General features: G+C 40.1%; 1 protein-coding gene across 3 annotated transcripts in view; it reads left to right on the top strand.

Annotated features, from left to right (window-relative positions):
- EFR3A (EFR3 homolog A) overlaps positions 1–22,896 on the top strand; it is an 83,981-nt gene that overhangs the window by 4,136 nt on the left and 56,949 nt on the right. For 2 of the 3 annotated variants that reach the window (XM_040979273.1, XM_040979275.1), the window contains exon 2: positions 21,590–21,666. In XM_040979273.1, coding sequence (XP_040835207.1) covers positions 21,590–21,666 — 77 coding nt within the window. Of the gene's footprint in view, positions 1–21,586; positions 21,667–22,896 lie in introns of those variants that run through there. The other variant, XM_040979276.1, reaches the window with a different exon arrangement.

Genomic DNA, 22,896 nt, shown 5'->3' with positions numbered 1-22,896 from the left:
TATAAAGACTCCTGGTTTGATTTTGATAATCGGAATTGAGTGCTGCTCCCACAGAATACCACCTAATATTTGACTTGAATTATCTGTCAGAGAGACTTCATAGAAGTAACAGATAGTAGGGGTAGAAGTAGGATTGGCATTAGGCACGCCTGATGTCCAATTTCCAATTATCTCTCTTTTTAACTGCATTGCTCAGAGCCAGGCGACCGTTGAATCACATCCTATCCGTTTGTTCCAGTACTATTGCTTTGGGTTAACACTGTGACGGGTGGCATAACAGGTACTTCTTAAACGTTAAAGAAATGAATGATTGACTCCTGTTGGAGTCAGAGAAGCTATACTTTCATAAATCTCAATTCTTTTTCATTTAAACAGTGTGATAAGAGTTCTACAGCTTATACTTAGGTTCTTAGCAGACCTGCCTGAAGCATTTTTGAGATAGAAAAAAATGATACAAGTTGTGGCCTTCCAATCATGATCTGAGTCAGTTTCTTAACCTTTGAGTTGTTGATTTCTTGAGCAGGTATGTTTTGTTTGGGAGGCAGCTGTGCACTGTTCAGTGTGTAGTGACATGTTTAGCGGTCACCTTGGCCCCTAGTCACCAAAAGCCAAAAAGAGCCCACATTGATCTGCCTCCATAGTTAGGAGAACCAATACGGGGCTCAGGTGTCCACCCGAGCACAAGATTGTACTTGGCTGAGAATCCCTGGTCTAAATGCTTAAATGTTGTGTGTTGGCTGCCTTGACCCTGACATGTTCCTTGTGAGAACCTGGATGAGCAGGTATTCATCTGAGGATTTCCGGACAGTTCTAAGCCTGTCCCTGAAGTATACTGTCTGAGTAGCTAGCCAGATGGGAGAAGGAAGCCCGGATTTATTTTAGGAACTCTGTCTAGACTCCCATTTTGGATGGTTTGGAATAGATAGCTTAAAACAAAACCAGCAGCAGGCTAGCTTTCTCTGCTTTTCCAGGGCCCTGATTTTCAGTGTAACAGCTTTGTATTTGCCCCACCTACACGTTCTTATAAAAGGAAATAAAATCCTTTATGTTCTGGGACTCAGAGGTCCTTTTTTAATTCTTAGGATGAAATCAGGTGTTACCCATCCCATGACTTGACTCTGGTATGGATCACTTGGTTGTCATTTACATTTCCTGTAGTATTGGGATGGCTAACAGTGTGGCTGGCATGTTGTCCTTCCGCATCTGTTTACCATTGTGCACCTGCAGACACTGGGGTGTGTGATTTCATCTTTTAAGAAGTCATTTTCATTGTTCCTCTGTACCACTTAGCATTTCTTTAGTAACCTTGATTCCATGTCAAGCTCTGTATTTGTCAGGAGCTGTTTTAGCCAGAGAGGCCCGTCTGTAGGAAGTGAGTTCCCCTTTTTCCCGGGGTGGCAGTGGGAAGGATTTTGTTGCTACCTCTGAAGGAAATGGAGCCCCAGAGATTCTCCCGATAGAAAGAGACTCCCTAAGGCCCTGAGCTGTTTGGTGGAAGAAAGGGTGAATCGAAGGATAAATTGTCAGGTGTTCGTATAGGTTACAGGGTTTTAAAATTTTTGATAAGTAGACCTTGTTGAAAATTGGGGAAAATCTTGATGATTCTTTTCCAGAAAAGTGCAAATTTTAAAAGAAATGTTAGCATTTAATTTCAAAGTGCTTAAAGGCACACTGAACAGTATCCCTAGGAAAAGCAAGTCGGACCATGGAGGGCTAAATGCATCACGCCATCCCAAGGACTTTTTTCTGTATTTTTATTTTTTCGCCTTTTGAAAGTGTAAGCTGTATTGGAAAGGTGGAGAAAGCACTTCCATCAGCCATTTCACCCCCAGAAGCCTGCACCTGCACCCCTGCTCTCCAAGTCCAGAGCCAGAATGCAGCTAAGGTCTGCTGGGTGGGTGAGCTGCAGGAACCCAGTGCCTGGAGCCATCCCTTCTGTCACTGGAGCCTGAGTCAGGATCCTTAGCTGGCTGCTGAACCCCATCCCCTGTGTGTGCAGCCGTCTGGAGTCTGAGCTGCCAGGCTAGCCACCCACCCGGGGCCCTCCTCTGTTACACACTTTTCCTTGGCTTCGCTCCCTTCACGTTCCCTGTTAGCATACCAGGATCTTTGTAATTATTATGGGGAATATTTAGTAAGGGTTTTCTGAAACCTGTAACTGTGAAGAGACTTAATTTAGAATTGTAGGATTACTAGAGAAGGAACTTTAGAGAGATGAAATAGATTTTAAAACCTAAATGAATAAAGGCATTTTATTCTTGTCATCAAGGACAGTGTCAAAACACAGCAGCTCAAGTATGCCATTAAGCTGGATATTTGCAGAATATGAGTCGCAGCAGTACTGGATGGATATGGTCACATTTTAGCTCTGTGGATGATAGAGGGGTATTGGAGGAGGAGCACTATGGAAATCATGATTAACAGTTTGAACATGGATTCAAACTTTTTTATCAACTAGAAAAAATTTTGCATACAGCATTTATACCTGTACAGTAGCAAAACAGTAGTCCTCCCTACATGATTGCCTGGTAGTGCTTATAATCAAAATCGTGACTGAGGAGGCATCATTCAAGGGATAAGTAAGTGCAGTTGAAAGCAGAAGTAACTTTTGCTGTGCCAGATTACCAAAATGCTTTTTAACAGTAACATACAAAGGTAGTGCGATACATTAAAAAGGCAGGAGTCCAGCAGGAATGTGGCTAAGCCTTTGGGCAGCGCCATCCTCCCATATTGGCTTCCCCAATTCTGATCCAGCTCCTGCCTCAGCCCGAGGCCCGGGACATCTAGGGCATCGGCACTTACCTGGGAAGCTGGTTCAGATGAGCCCAGCCCCACCCGCACGCTCCGGGGAGTGTACCAGTGGATAGAAGATGGCTGTATGTTTGTCCCCTTCTCTCTCAGTAATGGTGCCTTGCCAAAAGAAGGGGGGAAATGGAGGGCAAAAGTTTGAGGCCCTCTCTGTGGTATGGCCCTCACCTCACCTCATTGGGATCCTGGCTGCTGCTCTTCCCATCCAGCTCCCAGTGCAAGGCCCCTCAGCCACCTGGGAGACCCTGGGGAAGTCCGTTGTCTTATTTCCCTATGGTTCCTTGGGTCCCGTCTCTGGTTGAACCAGCACGTGGTAGACTGCTCTCATTTTCTCCTTCTCTCCCTAACTCTGCCTTTCAAACAAATACATCTTTTACAGGAAAAAAAAAAGTTTACATTGGTGCAGTACCTTTTGAAACTTATTTGCCCTTGTGTTTTCTGCTGCCCTGATCATGTTTATGCCCACAGCCAGGAGTTTCATCTTTGGGAATCTGTTCTTCAGAAAGTGATCAAAACCAGGCTACTCTTCGATTGCTTTCCTTCCTTCCTTCCTTCTTTCCTTCCTTCCTTCCTTTTTTAATTCTGTTTTCAGGGTTTTTTTTTTTTTAAAGATTTATTTTATTTGAAATGCAGAATTACAGAAAGGAGAGTCAAATCTTCCATCCCTTAGTTCTCGCCCCAAACGGCTACAATAGCCAGAGCTGAACCAATCCTAGGCCATGGACTGATTCTGGGTCTCCCAAGCGGCTACAGGGGTCCAAGAGTATGAACCATCCTCCACTGCTTTCTCAGGCCACAAATGAGGAGCTGGAGCAGAAGTGGAGCAGCCGGGACAGGAATTAGCACCCTTGTAAGATGCTACTGTGCCACAGTGCTGGCCCCAGCGCATCAGATTGTACTGTTTATAAAATAGAGCCCTGGAACATTCAGTAATGGAGAAGTGATGCAGACTAATCATAGAACAGTCTGATGGTAAAATACCCTGTGGCCATTAAAAAGGTTGGGTAAGATGCTAGGAACTATGGTAGTTTTGTTTATATTTTATTAGCATTTAATACTCAGCAAATTAGGTTGTTACATCTTTAGCGTCCTTTTTTTTAAAAATCTGAAGTGAAACATTAAAATGTTAAAATATTTAATTGATTCTTCCTGTGCTCTTTAGAAGATGGTTGAGTTATCGACCAGATGGTGTTGGCTATTTGCTTGTGCTGGCCTGGGGAAACCGTGCCTTTGCTCTCTGAGTACTGCCATGTGCTAGAAAATGCAAAAGTCAGTGAATGCGTAATAGTTGGTAAGTTATGCTGTTCCTGAATCAAGAGTAAAGTAATTTACTGGAACTGGTGTATTGGCTCAACGGAGTAATCCTGCAAGCACCAGCATTCCATGTAGGCGCTGGTCTGTGCCCAGCAGCTCCACTCCCATCCAGCTCCCTGCTTGTGGCCTGGGAAAGCAGCTGATGATGACCCAAAGCCTTGGGGCTCTGCTCCCACAGAAGACCTAGAGGAGGCTCCTGGCTTCAAATCAGCTCAGCTCTGGCCCTTGCAGCTGTTTGGGGAGGGATCCAGCACATGGAAGGTCTTTGTCTCTCCTCCTTTCTGAGAATCTGCCCTTCCAAAAAAACAAAAACCTAAAAATAATATTTTTTCTTATCAGTTATATATTTTTAAAGGAGGAACAATTTTTGACTTTATTAAGTAGTGATTTCAGGCATGGAAACATGAAAAGCTCAAGTGACTCATTAGATGGGGGTTCATATTGTTAGGCGTTTGTGAGTTTTTTTTTTTCTTAGATTGTAGAGTGAAGAGAACTCTAGGAATGTTGGCAACCACTCCTATGATTAATATGTCAAACCTGTCAAAATTCTCTCAGTTTGTGAAACCAGCTAGCTCTCGTGTGTTCTTAAGCAAATGGAAGCTCATACTAATGTTCTGATCTCCGTGTATTCCCAGCAGAGAGAGGAGCCTGTGATGGAGTTACTTCAAAGAAACCCACAGACACGGGTGCACAGAAAGCAGACAAAAAGGGCATTAGCCGTTTACGCGCGTGTAAGGCCAGGGTTAAGGGGTGGATGCTATGGGGAACTCGGAGAGCAAGCTGATGACAGACATTCTCAGGAGCCAGTTCCCTGGTTCAGAGCAGCTGCCCACCGTACCTAATGCCAACATATAGTTTAGCCCTAGGCTCTTCTCCCTGCTGGGAATAGGGCTGCTCTTCTCTAGAGCCTGTCCTGCTGGGGCACAGCAACGTGTAATTAGACTGAGTGAACCCGCTTCTACAGCAACTCCGAGAACAGTAGAGAAGGTTGAGTGTTGCTGAGATTTGACTGTGGTGCTTCCGACAGAATGTCCATTGATTTAACCAAGATTAGTATTTTTATCTAAAATTCTACTGTAACTCCACTTCAGTAAACACTTTGAGTATCTTCGTAGAGGTCAGTTGGTTTTCTCTTGATTCTTTTAATTTTCAAGCATAAGTTCATTTTTACAGTTGCAGTAATAAAAATACCAAAAATCTATATAAGTTTTAACGAATTACTGCTTTTTCCTTAATACTAAATAAAATTGGCTTTTTTGTTTTCCTAGCCTTAGTGCCTAAGTAGTAGTAATCTTTACCTTTGAACTTGAGGTAGTTTAGTGACTTAATATTACATTGAAATATTGCAGTAACATCAGATTTTGATTTTTAACCATTCAAAAAGTATTAACTAGCAAAATATTCCATTGCCTTTTTAATTATGAGCAACATAAACATCACTACTTATGTAGCAGTGACTGTAGTCTGTGATAAACTAAAATAAAATTTGAACATTTAAAGGTGTGTTATTAGGCTTTTGAATTTATGTTGCCAAAGTCTGACATATGCAGTTGAATACAAAAATGTTGTAATTGGATGCTTTGATAGAATTTATCAGACGTTGGATCTTGAGGATGTAAGTTATTGTGTTTATTTTCATTCATCCGAAAGGCAGAATGACAGAGAGGAGAGGTTTCTCACACTAGGTCAGGCAGAGGCAGGAGGCAAGAACCCAGCTGAGCTCTGGGTGCCCCTGCCTGCTGCCTCCCAGGATCTGCACTGGCAGGAAGCTGGACTTGGGATGTGAGCTAGGGCTCCAAGCAAGCAGCGTCTTAGATCACTGCGCCTGCGAAAGTAATTCACTTATTCTTTAAACTTTTATATTTTGTGAATCTTGTTAACCAAGTTTTAAAAAGAATTATTTATCTGTTTGAAAGGCAGAGTTATAGGGAGTGAAGTGTTGGGGGAAATACAAAGAGTGATACCTTCCACCTGCTAGTTGACCTCCCAGGGATAGGTTAGACCAAAGCCAGGGCCCGAAACCACATCCGGATCTCCCACAGGTACCGGGGTCCAAGCTCTTGAACCATCTTCTGCTGCTCTCCCAGGCACCTGGTAGCTGGAGTGGAAACGGATCAGCCAGAACAGGAACTGGCATCCATGTGGGATACCGGCATCTCAGGCCATGGCTTAACCCTCTACACCTCAATGCGAGCCCCTCCCTCATCAGATCTTCCAATTTGCTATTTCACATTTTGGATAGATACATTACTGAAAAATTATTTTTAGTTACATAATTAGAGTGCTATCTGGTATTTTAGTTACTGATTAATCAAAAATTTGATCATATCAGTTTAAATGAAAATCTTTAACATATGGAACAGATACTGTGGGTGTTGCAGGATCTATAAGAAGAATCAGTACTGTTGGTATATTAAATGTGCTTGTTCTAAAAATAATTTTGGATGTTAACAAATACTCCCACATATTTAACACATTTGTTACTGTATGACTAATGAGGAAATAAAAATTTGCAAAATTTAAGTTGTTTGGGAATTTTAAATCTGTTATAAATTTGCCTGAAATAACTGATGCTATGTTTGTGAAATATTCAGAAGACTTAAAAATAGTGCAAACCAGTTGAAGCAAATGAGATATTTCCTAATCAGATCCTGTGATAGATTTTTTTATGATCATATAGTAATAACATTTTCATGTAATGACTTATTTTCTCAAGCTGTAATGCTTTAATTAAGCACAAATTTGATTTGCTGATGTTTATTGTACATGGCTAAAATGCTGCAGGAAACTACCTCTCATTGTGTTCTTAGACACATTCAGTGTACCAGTAGGGATCTAATTTCTGACAGGAAGGTTGCAAGAAATGTGCAGAAAGAAATCGATTTTAGAAAAAATCTGTATGTTCTAGTTAATCTTTCTTGACTTTAAGGTGAATGGAAAGATATGGTTTTTATGTTAAAAATTTTTATTACAAATGTGAGCTCCAAGCTTTCTTGTCTTTCCTTCCCCCTAAATCTTGACTGAATTTATACACATACTTTGGTAAATATTGGGAGACTTGGTAAAATTAAGCATTCTGAAATTTGGTAAAATTAACTTCTTAATTATAAAGAAGATATTTTATGTTTAAACTTACATATTGGACCCAGAACAGTGCTCAACTGGCTAATCTTTCCCTTACAAGTGCCAGGATCACGTATGAGTGCTGTTTCATGTCACTGCTATTGTACTTTCTGTCCAGCTCCCTGCTTATGGCCTGGGAAAACAGTGAAGGACAGCCCAGGGCCCTGGGACTCTGCACCCAGGTGAGAGACCTAGAGGAGGCTCCTGGCTTCTGGCTTTGGATCAGCTCAGTTCCTACTGTTGTGGCCATTTTGGGAGTGAATCAGTGGGTGGAAGATCTTTTTCTGTGTCTCTCCCTCTCTGTAAATCTACCTTTACAGTACAATTAAATAAATCTTTAAAAATTTTAAATAATGTATTTTTTTTTTATTTTTATTTTTAACTTGGTGGTTACATTGTCGTATGGGGTACAGTTCCATAGGTACTGGAATTCCCTCCCTCCCCTCCCCCCATGGTGGATTCCTCCACCCCGTTGTGGGACCTCAGTTCAAAATCAGTTGATACCCCTTCACCGCATGCATATACCAAACTCAGAGTCCAGCATCCCATCATCCAGACAAGTCCATCTGCTTCTTGGGGTGACTTTCTCTGGTCTGAAGGTATGGCCCAAAAAGCAAAATCCCGCTCAATTAAGAGCCACAGCAGCAACAGTATATTTTGTTATGGAGTTAATTGACATAGTATTGAGTAGACAATATATTAAAATTACATGTAAGTTCTTGCCAACCTCCTGCAACTATTTCAGTGACACCTCATCAATTGAGGTGCACAACGAGCTTGGGGGTATTTCAGAGAAATCTCTCCTACCTTGCTGATGGGTACTTGTTCTTTGTGTTCCATCTAACAGGACATGTGTGAGCCCTTGATGACCTATCTTTCTTAATTGTTCTCTGCTTATCTAATTCTATTAGTGTGTGTATATGAGAGTGTGTGTATGTGTGTGTGTGTGTATGTATGGGGGGGGGAGGTTTAGGAGGAACCTTGTTGGTCATTTTTAAGGATGTTAGGATTTTTTTTTTTTAATGCATTTGAAAGAGAGAAGTAGGTAGAATGAGAGAGATCTTCCTTTGTTGGTTCCCTCCTGAACTGGCTAAAAAGGCTCGGATGGGCCGGGCTGCAGCCGGGAGACTAGCACTCAAGATAGTCTCCTAGGTAGATGGCAGGTTGCTGTGCACCTGGACATCTGATGCTTTCCCAGGAGCACTGGCAGGGTGCTGGATTGGAAGTAGAGCAGTGGGGCCTCAAACTGATGCTCATGTGGAATGCTGGCATCAAGAGTGCCAGTTTAACCAGCTGTGCCATAGTGTCAGGATCATTATTTTTAGCTTAAAACCTGGAGAAATCCAGTATCTGATTAATAAACTTACATTACAAACATCTTAATATGTGAGGAGGGAATTGAAAGAACTCTCCCTTTGCATACTCCAGTTACAATAAGGCAGAGGATTCCCTCTTTATCTTTGCAAATTAAAGTAGGGGCCCAGTGTAATGGCTCAGTTTCTAAATCCTTGCCTTGCACATGTGGGGATCCCATATAAGCGCCAGTTTGCATCCTGGCTGCTCTACTTCTCATCCAGCTCCCTTTTGTGGCCCGAGAAAGCAGGAGAGGACGGCCCAAGGCCTTGGGACCCTGAACCCATATAAGAGACCTGGAAGAAGCTACTGACTCCTGGCTTCAGCTCAGCTCTAGCTATTGTAGCCATTTATGGTATAAACCAGCAGATGAAGGATCTTTCTGTCTCCCCTTCATCTCTATTGCACTGGTTCTAGTCCAGCTGCTCCACTTCTGATCTAACTCCCTGCTAATGCTTGGGAAAGCAGTAGATGATGGCCCAAGTGCCTGGGCCCCAGCCACCCAGGTAGGAGACCTGGTTGGAGCCCCTGGTTCCTGGCTTTGGTCTAGCTGGCCCTGCCTTGACCATTGCAACCAGCTAGGGAGTGAACCAGCAGATGGAAGATCCTTCTTTCTCTCTTTGTCTTTTCCTCTAATTCTGACTTTTAAGCAAGTAAATACATCTCTTTTTAAAAAATGTATTTTGGATTTTATAAATATATTCTAAATAAAATGTCTTACGGAGCATTTATTTGTATGCATGTTCTATTTTCTTTTTTAAATTAAAAAAATATATATTATTTTTTGAAAGAGATAGAGAGGAAAGGCAGAGAGAGATCTGTTACCCACTGGTTACTTCCCATATGGCCACAACAGCCAGAGCTGGGCTGGACTGATGCCGGAGCCAGGAGCTTGTTTCAGGTCTCCCATGTGGGTGCAGGGGCCCAGGGCCTTGTCATCATGCTGCTTTCTCAGGCCATCAATAAGGAGCTGGATTGGAATTGGAGCAGCTGGGGCTGAAACCTGTACTCAGAAGGGATGCCGGTGTTGCAGGCAGAGGATTAGTGTGTTATACCACAGTGCTGACTTCATATATTTTCTGTTTTCAATGTGTGACATTATAAAATGTTTTGTACTCATATGTTTTTTTCTGATATGTTCATTTTTATGAAGTTAAAGAAGCTTCATAACCTTTTCAAAGACATCTGGGAAAATGTCACTTTTTTTTAACTTGGTAACTGGAAATGTCACATTTAGATGACTTTTCAAAAAGACTAGGGGATGGTTATTATGAAATTGGATTGGAACATTCAGTGTTTTCTCTAATTTTAATGGAAAGTTTTTGCTTACCAAGAACTTTTAGACTTTTGTTGTTGTTGTTACTTTCATGGTAATTTGATCCAGAAGGGAAGCCTCAACTCATAAACATGAGGGGAGGACTGGGCAGGGGGAACTAATACTAGCTAACCAAGTCTGGGCTTCCTGGTGACGTTCCCTTGTTTGTCAGTGTACATGGGAGAATTGCTGCCTACCAAACCCTCAGTCCCTTCAGCGTTTGTAAGGAAGTAGTATTTTTTGACATAGAAAGAAGTCATAACATTAAGAAGTAAAGATGGAGAAATATACTTTGAAATGACTATTGTTAGATCCATTATCTGTTTGAGTAGGAAAACTTTGAAAGCTGCTGCACAATGATTAGCATTTTTGATAGCCAACTTGTTATCACACTTTGTCACCTTACTGGAAAGTGCATCTTGTGCACTTCTTCCCAAGTCAGGTTGTTTCTCAGTGTCGAGGTTATTTTTTCTATGTATGGTCATTTGCTTGTTATACTACAGAAATCCACAGCCTCAGAAATAGCATTAATGAACAGTTTTAATAATCAGACCATAATTAAACCATTGTAATCATCAGAAAAATCTGAGTATTTTTTCAGAGTTTACTCTTAATATTGCGTGCATACTAAATATATTGAATATTTTGTAGTTCTTGTGTTAAACCATGTCCTTGATTCTGCATTTTCCTTCATAGATGTTATTACGTTACTTTCAGATTTTGCACCGGGTACATTTTTGTGGACAGTTGCAAGCTGATCTCCTAATTGCATTGATTCTGCTTTCCGCTACTCAGACATTGCAGCTCACGTTGCCTGCCGAGCTCTGTTCATTTTCCTCCTGTTTTCAGGGTAATGCAGAGCTGTGATTTCTTAAATGCAAACCGTTTCTTAACCCCTATTCAATTCACAAAAACATTCCAGTCTTTAATAATTTATCTGGTCTATTCATTTGGTTCTCATGTTCAACTCATATTAGCTCATGAGAAGCATTCCTGGACTTTGGGATTTGGGATTTAATTTCTCTTCACTTTTATGCTGTTAACACTGCTTCTGTGTGAGTCCTTCTTGGGGAAATAATACTTCTCATTACTGATTTTTTCTTATCTTCCACAGTGCTTTGTGGAGTGGTTTCCATATCAGTGGGTCCTTTGCATTTGAATTGTACTGTCATGTGCATTCAGAGTTAAAAATGAGCCTTAGGTGGCTTAAGCTAACCTGTAGTTTGAGTCTTAACAACAAGCAACCTGCTGTGTGATTGCCGTGTGATTCCTTGGCAGACTCAGAAACTGTCTTTAACTTGACCATCTGTAATCTGTGTGGGCATCATAGACTGGTCCCTGTTGTTTTTACCTAATGTCCTTGAAATATTTAATTAGTAGTTCAACATTTACTACATGACACATTCCCACTAAGCATATTTAAAAGCTAAAATAATTATTTATGTTAATCATTATGCATTTTAGCTTTCAAATAGGTCACAAATCTGCGGTTAGTGAAATCCAGCAGCAAGTTTTCACAGAATGCATGAAGACAGGTTAAAATTCTCTTCAGTTAACAGTAAGATACCTACTTAGTTCTAGCAGGCAGCTAATGCATTGTACTACGTTCTTTCAAAAATACTTGTTTGGGCCCAGCGTGATGGTGCAGTGGTTAAGGTCCTTGCCTTTCATTCCCCAGGATCCCATATGGGCGCCGGTTCTAATCCCAACAGCTCCACTTCCCATCCAGCTCCCTGCCTGTGGCCCGGGAAAGTAGTAGAAGACGGCCCAAAGCTTTGGGACCCTGCACCCACATGGGAGACCTGGAAGAGGTTCCTGGATCCTGGCTTCGGACCAGCATAGCATCAGCCGTTGCGCTCACTTGGGGAGTAAATCATCGGACAGAAGATCTTCCTCTCTGTCTCTCCTCTCTGTATATCTGACTTTCCAATAAATCTTCAAAAAAAAATTTGAAAGGCAGAGCTAAAGGGAAATACGAAGAGAATTCCACTGCATCACTGTTCAGTTGACTAAATGGGCAGGCAGAAGGCAGAAGCCAGTAGCTTCTTGCAGGTTTCCCACATGTGCAGCAGGGGCCCAAGCATTTGGACAAGCTCTGTGCTTTCCCCGGGCATAGCAGTAGAGGGCTGGATCAGCAATGGAGCAGATGGAATTCAAACTGATGCCCATATGGGATGCCAGCATTGCAGGCAAGGGCTTTATGTGCTACACCGCAGCACGAGCCCTCTGGTCCGTTTCTGACCAGTTCCAAATATATATAGCTACATTATGCAGACATAGTTTTGAAGAAATAACTTTGATTTCATTTCAAAGGACATATAAAAAGCATTTAGAAAAAACAAAATACAAATCATTAATACAGAAATTTGAATGGAGCAGCTCTTAGTAGTATGTAGTTTGTTTCTTGTGGTCAGTTTTTTTGTTTTGTTTGTTCTAATATAGCACCCCTCCCATCCCAGTTTTGGTAAGGTATAAATGTGGCAGTATATGGGTAAAACCATACCAATCAGTGAACAAAATGGAATCTCAGTTGAGTAATTGGTAATTATCAGCTTTTTTTGTATTATGCAGATGTATTTTAAAATATTTGTACAAAGTGTAACTAAAGATAAGTTAATCTTGGTGCATAAAATCTCTTAAATCTATGCAGAATTCATTCAGAATGCATATTTTCCATGACCATTGGGGAAGACCCCACATACATTTATTGCCACATTTATTTATATCTCAGTAATACATAGAGAGGGTTCTAGATTTCTAAGGTTCCATTTTCTATATTTGTATCCTTACCCTTTCAACGTATTCCATTCTCAAGCATTTTATTTATTTATTTTTAGAGATTTTATTTTTATTTATTGGAAAGTCAGATAATACAGAGAGGAAGATCTTCTGTCCAAGTCACCACAACGGCCAATGCCAATGCTATGCTGGTCCGAAGCCAGGATCCAGGAACCTCTTCCAGGTCTCCCATGTGGGTGCAGGGTCCCAAAGCTTTGGGCCGTCCTCAACTACTTTCCCGGGCCACAGGCAGGGAGCTGGATGGGAAGTGGAGCTGTTGGGATTAGAACCGGCGCCCATATGGGATCCTGGCGTGGTCAAGACAAGGACTTGAGCCGCTAGGCCACGCCGCCAGGCCCCTCGAGTATTTTTTTTTTTTAAAGATTTATTTTATTATTTTTTATTGGAAAGGCAGATATACAGAGAGGAGAGACAGAGAGGAAGATCTTCCGTCCGATGATTCACTCCCCAAGTGAACGCAACAGCCAATGCTATGCCAGTCCGAAGCCAGGAGACTCTTCCAGGTCTCCCACGCGGGTGCAGGGTCCCAAAGCTTTGGGCTGTCCTCAACTGCCTTCCTGGGCCACAGGCAGGGAGCTGGATGGGAAGCGGGGCTGCTGGGATAGAACTGACGCCCACATGGGATCCCGGGCGAGCAATGTGAGGACCTTAACCACTGCACCACCGTGCTGGGCCCTTACGTATTTTAAAAGGATAAATCCTAGGCCTGACCTTGTAGTTTATAGCTGTTATAGGGCAATAGTGGATCATAAGGTTATGTTAGACAGCAAGATGGTTGTGGTGGTGAAGAGTTCTGTGATGGTGACCAGCTTTTAGAAGTGTCATGAATGAGTTCATTGAGCAGTAATTCAGCTGTGAGGCCTGCAAGCAAATTAGGAACAGCATGAAGAATAGCCTGTCTTGTTCTTCCTGTGCACTGGTTTGCCAAAATCATCTTATATATAAAATGGCATTCAGAACACTGTGTGTTTGCCCTAGAACTGTGTTGTGGAATTGTTAAGTGGGATTGCATCCAGTTTTATGGCAGTGATAGAACTCTTTCTTAGGTTACTCTTTCCAAACTTGAGAACTTTGACAGTTTCTCTCCATATATTGAACAGTACTGCTTTGAAACTGAATGGCTGCATGTACTGTGATGCTCCAGCATCAGAGCATTTGTTGGAGTCCTTGCTGCTCTGCTGAAAGTCCAGCTCCTTGCTAACATGTCTGGAATGTGACGTAGGAGGGCCAAAATCCTTGGCCCTCTACGAAAGTGGGGCACCAGGATGGAGCTTCAGGCTGCTGGCTTCTTGGTGGCCCTGCCATTTGTACTCACGGACAGTGAATTAGTAGGCCATAGTCATCTCTCTTGCCATTTCTCTCCTTCATTCTGCCTTTCCAGTCACTAAATCTTTTTTTTTTAAATAGAAAAGTTAAATATTGTAATTTTAGGCAATAACATGGTGCCAGTATGGTGGTTGTTCCAACAGCAAAGAAAAGAACCAAGGTCAGTATTACATTAACCTAGTAGTAAACCGATCATCATACTTATCTGCATTGAAACAGTGAGAATCCTTTTAGCAGGACATTTTCTTAGGATAAGAATGAATGTACTAAGACGTCGCCGCAGTTTGCCACCTTAAACTTAAAATTGATGATAGTAAAAGTAAAATATGACACTAGAGATTTTAAAAATTTTATCTTTTTCTTCTCAGTTGGGGGGCTTGTGAAGGCACACATCTTGTATTTCTGGCTCCTTGTCTGTAAAGGGTACCTTATCCACCTACTTTGATGGATTGACCAATCTATTGTTAAACTCAATATTGAGATCCTCTTACTGAATCAATTATTAGAATAAGATCAGTGTCTGAGTCTTGATCCTTTTAGGAAAAAATCTCTATGCTAATCCTAAGTTCAACATCAAATAGCAGATAAAGGCTATGGTTTCTGCAGAGAACAGAAAAACATTTTTTCTTCAGATATTTTAGTAGAACGTCCCTTTTGCTATCATCCTATTGTATTCAGTTATTTATCCAACATTTACTCAAAATTCTATAATCTTAAATTCAAAACTGTTCTAAATTTTAGGGGACTTGTCATAATAATAACATGTATTAGTAGGTTTTTGTAAGGGGTATTTTCTTTAATATGCTACAATTTTCTGGCAAGCTGTCTAATCAGTCTCCTTAGTTTTCAGTTTGGGTGTTTTGTAACTCCCACTGTTTTATTTTTGGTCAAAATACTGCACCCATCTTGATGTTTTAAAAGATATTTTAAATTACATTTTGTAAAGTTCTGTTTTCACATTTATTTGTATCTTAAAATGCTCAGAATTTCTTTTTCTACTTTCCTGACTCCTGAAGGATTTAAGTTCCTGCATGTTTTACCCATGTGGGTAGTACTTACATAGAAAATATCAGAGTTTTAAAAATTGTCTTTTGTACTAAGAGTTTTCCTGTTTTTGTTGTTGTTATTTGTTTTGTTTTGTTCCCATGTTTTCTTTTACTTCTCTTCCCATTAAAGAGATGTTTGCCTTGTCTAGAATTCCCTCTACCCAGAACAGCCTGTCTCAGAACAGCCTGTACTGTCATAGCTCTTGTCACACAGTTGTTCTGTCTGTCCGTGGTTGTCGTCTCCTGCCAGGTGGTGGGGGACTAGAGGCCAGAGTTGGCACCTTTGTATGCCACTCCTACAGCAAAATCTGCAGTGCAGTTGGCTTCTCCAAATATGACCTGCAAGTGTTTTTCTGTCAGGTATATTTCTGTAGCACATCCGTTCACTGATTTTGTTAGATTGTGTTTTGGTTAAAATACATCAGTGCTTTTTTTTTCTCAGCTAGATTTTATGTAATCTGCCTTTTGCCTTTCCTCCATTTTCCTCCTTGCGATCAGGATGGTTAATATTTATCTTGGATGACTAAGTAGTTACCTCCCTCCTTTTGAAGCATATTAAGTTGTACAAAGTAAATATTGTATTTGTTTGGATTAAACATACTCTGTTGGATTGCATACATAGAAAATACTGAATTATGGTCGTCTTCTGTGATTTTAACAATACTCCTGACATTGCAGAGAACATTACTCAATATTTTAGAAGTTTTAAGAAAGATTCATGAGCTATTTCAGTTTTCAGGTGTGAGTCATCCAGTCATTACCTTGGCGATTGGGATACAGGAGTGCGGTGCTTGTCACCTGCCGAGCCTCTGTCCCAGGAGTGGGTGGGAAGGTGCCCTGTGTTCCAAGGTCTGCGGATGATGTGCCAGCTCTCGGACTCAGGGATGGTCAAGTGCAGCGACGAGAGAGCCGCCCTTTGCTGTCCTGCTGCAGCTCTCATCTCTGTCCCTCGCTGAGTCGTTTCTTAGTTACGTTGCGCATGTGCCATCATCAGATTAAATGAATAAGGAATGATATTTTCTTGCATTAATAATTCCGTGTCAGTGTTGTTCCCAAGAGATTATTGCAGAAACTTTTTCAGTGACATCTATAAGAAAAAATTTGTTTTCTAAATGCCAGATTATTTTGTAGTTTTGTTGCTCTTTTCCTTGGGTGACTTCAATGACCATTGTCTACTTTTTTTGATAAATTTACCAGTTGCACAATAAAGCTGATCTGGGTGTGAATCTATGTGTTGACTGCCTATGGCTAGTGCTGTTTTTTTTTTTTAATAAAAATTGCTATATTGGGGGGAAAATCAGATATTACTTGTAGGCCAGAACATAACTTGATTCAGGAAAAAAAATAAGGAAGTTGCCTTTTTTGTTTGTTTTGTACAGTAGCAGAATATTTTTGTAACATATAGCAGGGTTTTTTTGTGTGTCATGCCTATTAAAAATATTGCAGTTTAGGGGGATGAATATCTTTTAAAACAGTAATGGAAATTCGGTTTTATTTATTGCTTGCAGGTCCTTTTTCATAAGACTTATATGACAGTGAGTGAAAAAATAAGTAGTGAAATAGAGAATGAAAGGAGAGACAGTATAGAATTACGTGTGGAAAAGACCATGTAATGAAATACTCTGTGATGGATTAAATCCTTCAAAGGGAACACTGTCCTGGAGATAAGACTGTTCGTTCGCTTTCCTTTGCCCTGTATCTAGTTAGTCACTCAGCTCTTTCATGCCTCCTTTGTGACATTTGCCATATTCCTTCCGAAGTCCTGAGTTATCAGAACATCCCTTTTGGGTTTTGCCTTGTCCTGTTCCCTAGTGGTGCTTGCATTGTTCCACCTGATTGCGCTTGTCCTTCAGTGTCCCCAAATTACTCCTATGGTTCAGTTCTGCTTCTTCATTAGCAGTTGTCTTCACATCAATACATCAATCTAGTTCACGGAGTGTCCTCAGTGAATTTTTTTTTTACATGTTCTGAGGCATGTTCTCTTTCCTCTGAACTTGCTGACATAAGCAGGAGACTGGATCAGAAGTGGAACATCCGGGCCACGAACTGGAGCTCACCTGGAATGCTGGTGTTGGCAGGTGGAAGAATAGCCAGTTGAGCCATCGCACTAGTCCCTGAAAACTGTGTGTGGGGGGGTGTTTCTTTTTCCTCTTCAGCTAGCCCTAATTTATAAAACCTGAGTTGTTAGAAGGGATTCAGTTGACATTGTCACCTGTTTGGAGAAATCCTGTTGTTTTGAACTTTTTCTTTAGTGAAACAGTATACTATTTTTAAGTCATTTGACTTTTTTACATGCAAGAACAGATACTAAGTTCATTTTGTCTACTAGTGAACTTCTTGTGTCCTTATTAGAAACATTTGCATTAATATTTGCTATGTCAGACATACAACAATGACTATGGGCTTTAAATTTGAAGGACTCATTTTGACAATAAAAATACATGTGTATATAAATAAATGCAAGAAGTCATCAATGCTATGGTAGAAATATATAGTAAAGGCACGAGGGATCCAAATATGTAATCATAGTCATTCTCATTCAAAAGTATGGTATGTAGTAAATTCTAAATATGTCAACAGATTCCCAGTATTTTCAACATGAGTTAAATAATATAATTGTCAAAAATAAAAACTAAAAATATTAGCTTTTCGAGATCATGATTCATATGTAGTAAGTTTTCACAATGCTATCTCAGCATTGGCCAACACCAGTGACTGTGTTTTGAACAGCGTCTTTGTTTGGAAGGTAATGTGACCCCAGGAAGCTCAGTGGCATAGTGCTTATGTGGATTTGTTGAAAGGGGTCAATACCAGGACAAAGGGGAACTAGCATTATGGGGAAAAGATGTATGTAAGCTCACTTTCCTGTTTCAATTTTCTGAAAATATGCTTTTATTCAATCAGCAGTGCAAATGCTTTGATATTTTATTTAGACTAATTGTCTTTCTTAACATAATTTGATATGGATATTATCGAGTTCTTGATAGCTTTATAGTTGATGTCAGCTGCAAGTTAGATAAGTTATTAAGTGCCCTCTACTAATTAATTAGAAATAAAGTGAAATGGACACTTCCTGAACAGTAGGTAAAAGGATCTAGAAGCAGGAAGGTCAGCTGGAGCGCAGTCTCATTCAGCGTGAAGGACTATGTCCAGGTGCCTGCCGCTGAGCTTGAAAAGCCTTATGAATTTGCTGCGGGAGAGTCAGCCTCATTTCTATACCTGAGTAGGTCCCGTGGTTGATTTTTATTTGTTCTTTTGATGTTTATACGTGCAATTTATTGATTTAATGTAATCTATGCAGTAATTTATTTTGTGATTACTACTTCTACGATGGTTTTAACTTTATATTGCTTTCAGTATAATTTCGTAGGAATTGGGATAAATGCAAACTTTTTAACTTCATTTTATTCATCTTGTTTGCAGTGGATAGCTTTTCATTTATATTACATGATAAAGTAAATGTTTTGTTGCATTATGAGCTTTTCTGAAAATGTCATGGTCATTTATTTTCCCATTAAGCCCATGGCTCATTGTTGGGTACAGGTGTTTTACAGTCGTGTGTCAGTCATGATTTATAGAAAGCTTAAAATGCTTAAAGTCATTTTGAAATTCTCTGACAGTTGAATGTAGTGTGGCAGTTGCCCTTGGCAGTCATCAAATCTGGGTAAACTTCACAGTTCCAAAGGCTCTTCACCAGCTGGATGATATTGGGCTAATGAGCCTCACTAAAATCTGTTTATCCTTCATCAAGTATGGATAAAATAGCCACCTCAGAGAGCTGCCGCTGCTATCAATGAATAATGCTGCAAACTTCCAGTGTGGGTGAACATCTCCTGTTCAGAAAATGGCAGTTAACCCTGCTGACATTCTTATTGAAGCTTGTTGCAAATTGTATGTGAAATTGATTTTGATATTTAAATGATTATTTTATAGAAAAGGATTCTCATTATTTTACCCATGATCACTTTAGGTTTATCCTGATTGTATTATTACTCTCATTACCAAGGATAGTTACCGTTTTATAGAATATTTGACAATTGCTGTATGTATCATTTTATTCAATTTTCCATAGAAATTATGAAAAAGATATTATTACACCTGTTTCACTGATAAAGTATAGATCTGATAAGACAAAGTAGGTTCCTCCCCGTATCCTCCACTTTCACTTCACCCCTTCCGTGCTGGGCAGGACGGCAGATTCCCTGTAAATATCCCTTACTCCATCCACCATGCGCTTCACCCAGGGCTGCGTGTCTGACATACTTTTTGCTGATCTGTCTCTTTGTTGGTAAACTTAGGCTTCCTGAAAGTGAGAACAGGATATTGCCTGTTATTTCATATTCATCACAGAATAATGTCATATTGTCCTCAAGATCATATTTACTTTTCAAGCTCTATAAACGCAGAACTGTTTAATTTTATGCTAGCAGGAACTGTCAGTGTAAATGAAACTTTGGAGTATTTTCCAAATTTACAACACTGTAGCCTAGTGGCTAACATTCTTGCCTTCATATCCCTGCTGCTCTGCTTCCCTCCAGCTCCCTGCTTTTGGCCTAGAAAAGCTGTCGCCGACCCAAAACTTTGTGCCCACATGGGAGACCCTGAAGCTCCTGGCTTCGGGTTGGCTCAGCTCCGGCCATTATAGCCACCTGGGGAGTAAACCAGTGGATGGAGGATCTTTCTCTCTGTGCCTCCTCCTCTCTGTCAAAATCTGACTGTCCAATAACAATAACTAAAAAAAAAAAATTTTAAAAACACCTTAAAACATGTACAATTCTGCTGGGATCTTGAACCATTATAACTGGTTTTTCATCCTCTTTGCTGGTCTTTCTGCCATCTTAAGTTTGAAGTTACTATAAATGACATTACATTAAAATTAGCAAATAATTTAACTCAGATCATCAATTGTTTTGTCATTGCAATACCTAGTTCAGTTCTGTGTGGTAATTATTCAGTGAATATTTGATTTTAATTTATTTCCATGTCAATGTTTATACAAATATTAGGCCATAGTGGACATAGAAATATGACTTTTGGTAACTTGACTTCTAACATATTTTTCACCCTAACAATCAAATATGCATGTGCTTTTGAAATCTAAAAGAGATTAAAATATTTGAGTTTTATTATAAAAAATTAACTTTGTAGAATATTTAGATTCTCTTGAACTTTTTCTTATATAAAAAACCATGTTGAGCAATGAAACATTCTCCATTAGTGTATGTAGTGTCTGTGTCGCTGCATTATTCACTGTTTATAACAGTTGATAAATTCCACAAAAGCAGGAATGTTATCTATGCACAAAACATGTAAGTGCTAATTGATGACTGTTGTGTGTGGTGTCGATAGCAGCCCTTACTGATGAGTAAGTTACCAGATTATTTTCATTGTAATTCTTACTTCTGTAAAGTGGTAATGATGGTAAAAGCTCACCGGGTTTCTGGGAATCTTAAAAGTCTGTGTAAATCTTAACCATGTCTTATTTTCATTGCTGTTCTATTAACCCTCCTTGAGATCTGTTCTCAGCTTTAATTGTTTTGGCCTGTGATGAATACTCATTTGTCATTGGTTATGACTGCTGCATACTTCATAAAGAAAGTGAGATCTGGAAAAATTGTCTTTTGCATGTCATTACTCAGTAATATAGATTTTAGAACCAAGTTACAGTAACTTCTGGTTCAAGCATTTACTCTTACATATTTGTGTGTGTGTGTGTGTTGTATGTAATTTACATGCAAATTTATGTATTTGAAAGGCAGGGAGAGAACAAGAGAGGTTGATCTTCCTTCCCCTGGTTTGTGTACAAGATGGCCACGATGGCCACATCGAAGCCGGGAAACTAGAACTTTTGAATCTCCCAAGTGGGCGGCAGGAGCCCAGGTCTTTTAGGCATTTTCAGCTGCTTTCCCAGGCATATTAGTAGGGGTCTGGATTGGAAATGGAACAGTCAGGATGTAAACCCAAACATTTGTTTCAAGACAGATTGCTAGTGTCACAAGTAGTGGCGTAACCCAATGCACCAAAACACCAACCCTTATGTGGAAAAAAAAACCCAAGTATATGTTATTGAAAGGCAGAGAATAATGCACATAGAGGTCTTCTATCCACTGGCTTGTTCCCTAAAGCTTACAACTACCCAAGCTGAGCCCAGAGCTCAAGTGGCTTCTCTCTTGTAGGTGTCAGGGACACAGTTACCAGAGCCGTCGCTGCTGCATGAGTCAGAGCAGAGCTGAGACAAGCCCAGCACTCCAGTATGGGATGGGGCTGTCCCAAACGGCACCTTGACCACTGCGCGAATGTCCACCCGCAGGCAGGTTATTATAAGCCGTGGAGTGTTTAGGAAGGATGCAAAAGAGAGCCTTATTTCTGAGTCACTGAAGTTTTATACCTTTTCTTATTTGTGGCAGTTTGAACATTTTTTTTAAATATACTAATATCCAGAAACTAAAATTTCTAAGTCATTTCGCACTATTAATATTTCTGTACTTTCTGATCTTTTAAACAGGAGTATGTTGCTGCTGTTCTGCATTGCGTCCTCGCTACAAACGCCTGGTGGACAACATATTTCCTGAGGATCCAAAAGTAAATTGAATACATCTACTGATCCTTCTCTTTGCTGACCCATTCCGCCCCCTGCTGACCTCCCTCAGGTTTCCCTCATTTCATTTCTCTACTTTTACCCTTACATCTCATCTTGCACATTTTGTGCTTTCCTCTTTTTATTCACTCTTAAGAGACTTGTGCTTAGCTGTCTAGTTTTCAGATCCTTTTCATGGATTTAGTACAAATGTTGAGTTTGTACTTAAACAAATGATGATGATGTTGTGTGATCTCTATAATGTCTAACTAAAGTAGCATGGTAGAAATGTATTAGCCAGTGTTAGTTTCTTTATGCCAAGGAGAGCATTATTTGCTGCCGTCACCAATCTCAAGGATAAAGCAATTGGCAGTCACAGTATTACATGAAGAAATTTTGTGATCTGCAATACAAGGTACTGTGTAGTATGGACGAATGATACTAATTTGGAGTTACAGAAATGCAGTTGAAGTTGTGATCCAAAGAGTAGGTGGGAATTGCTCACAGTTTTTAAAAGAGAATGGAGAGGTAAAGAAGAAACATTCCAGAGTTCTTTCTACATAAATACTATTTAATTTTTTATGAGATTATTTTCTTTGGGAAGATCACTGGTTTCAGGACAATGGAGTTTGAGTGATTTTGGCACCTCTTTAAGTGGATAGGAATAAAAAAAAGTTCCCCAAGTCTGATTTTCACAATTTGTTTTATTGTGAAATCTTGCCAACTGCAGAAGCATTTTGCTTATATTTGCATTAATTTAATCTTGACATATCACATTTAATCAGATATTTGTTTTTTAAAGATGTATTTGTTTGAAAGTCAGAATTGCAGAGAGACAGAGTGAGAAATCTTCCCTCTGCTCATTCACTCCCCAAATGACCACACTGACCAAGTTTGGACCAGGCTGAATTCTGGACCTTCTGCGTCTCCCACAATGAGTTCAGCAGAGGAAGCTAGTCAATTAAATATTATTGACTGCTCAAGAGCCTTAACAATTTGTGATTTCATAAAAAAACTCAATGATATGGTACCTGCCTTTAGGGAGTCTCTCATCCATTGGTTGACATAAGCCAAACATGTAGTAAATGTCAGCTAGCAATGTGTGAGTCACATGTGAAATACTAAGTAACTTAGAGTGTGGAACTTCTCCTCTGATGCTGGGATTTGGCTTGACATGTCTGGGGTTTCCTACGCTTTGAATGATGTATGTTGGGAGTACAGGTTGCACGTAAGAA

The sequence above is a fragment of the Ochotona curzoniae genome, unplaced genomic scaffold (genome assembly GCF_017591425.1).
Source record: "Ochotona curzoniae isolate NIBS_2020 unplaced genomic scaffold, NIBS_Ocur_1.0 contig_3190, whole genome shotgun sequence".
Taxonomy (NCBI): Eukaryota; Metazoa; Chordata; class Mammalia; order Lagomorpha; family Ochotonidae; genus Ochotona; species Ochotona curzoniae.
This window is presented reverse-complemented; position numbering and strand designations above follow the sequence as displayed.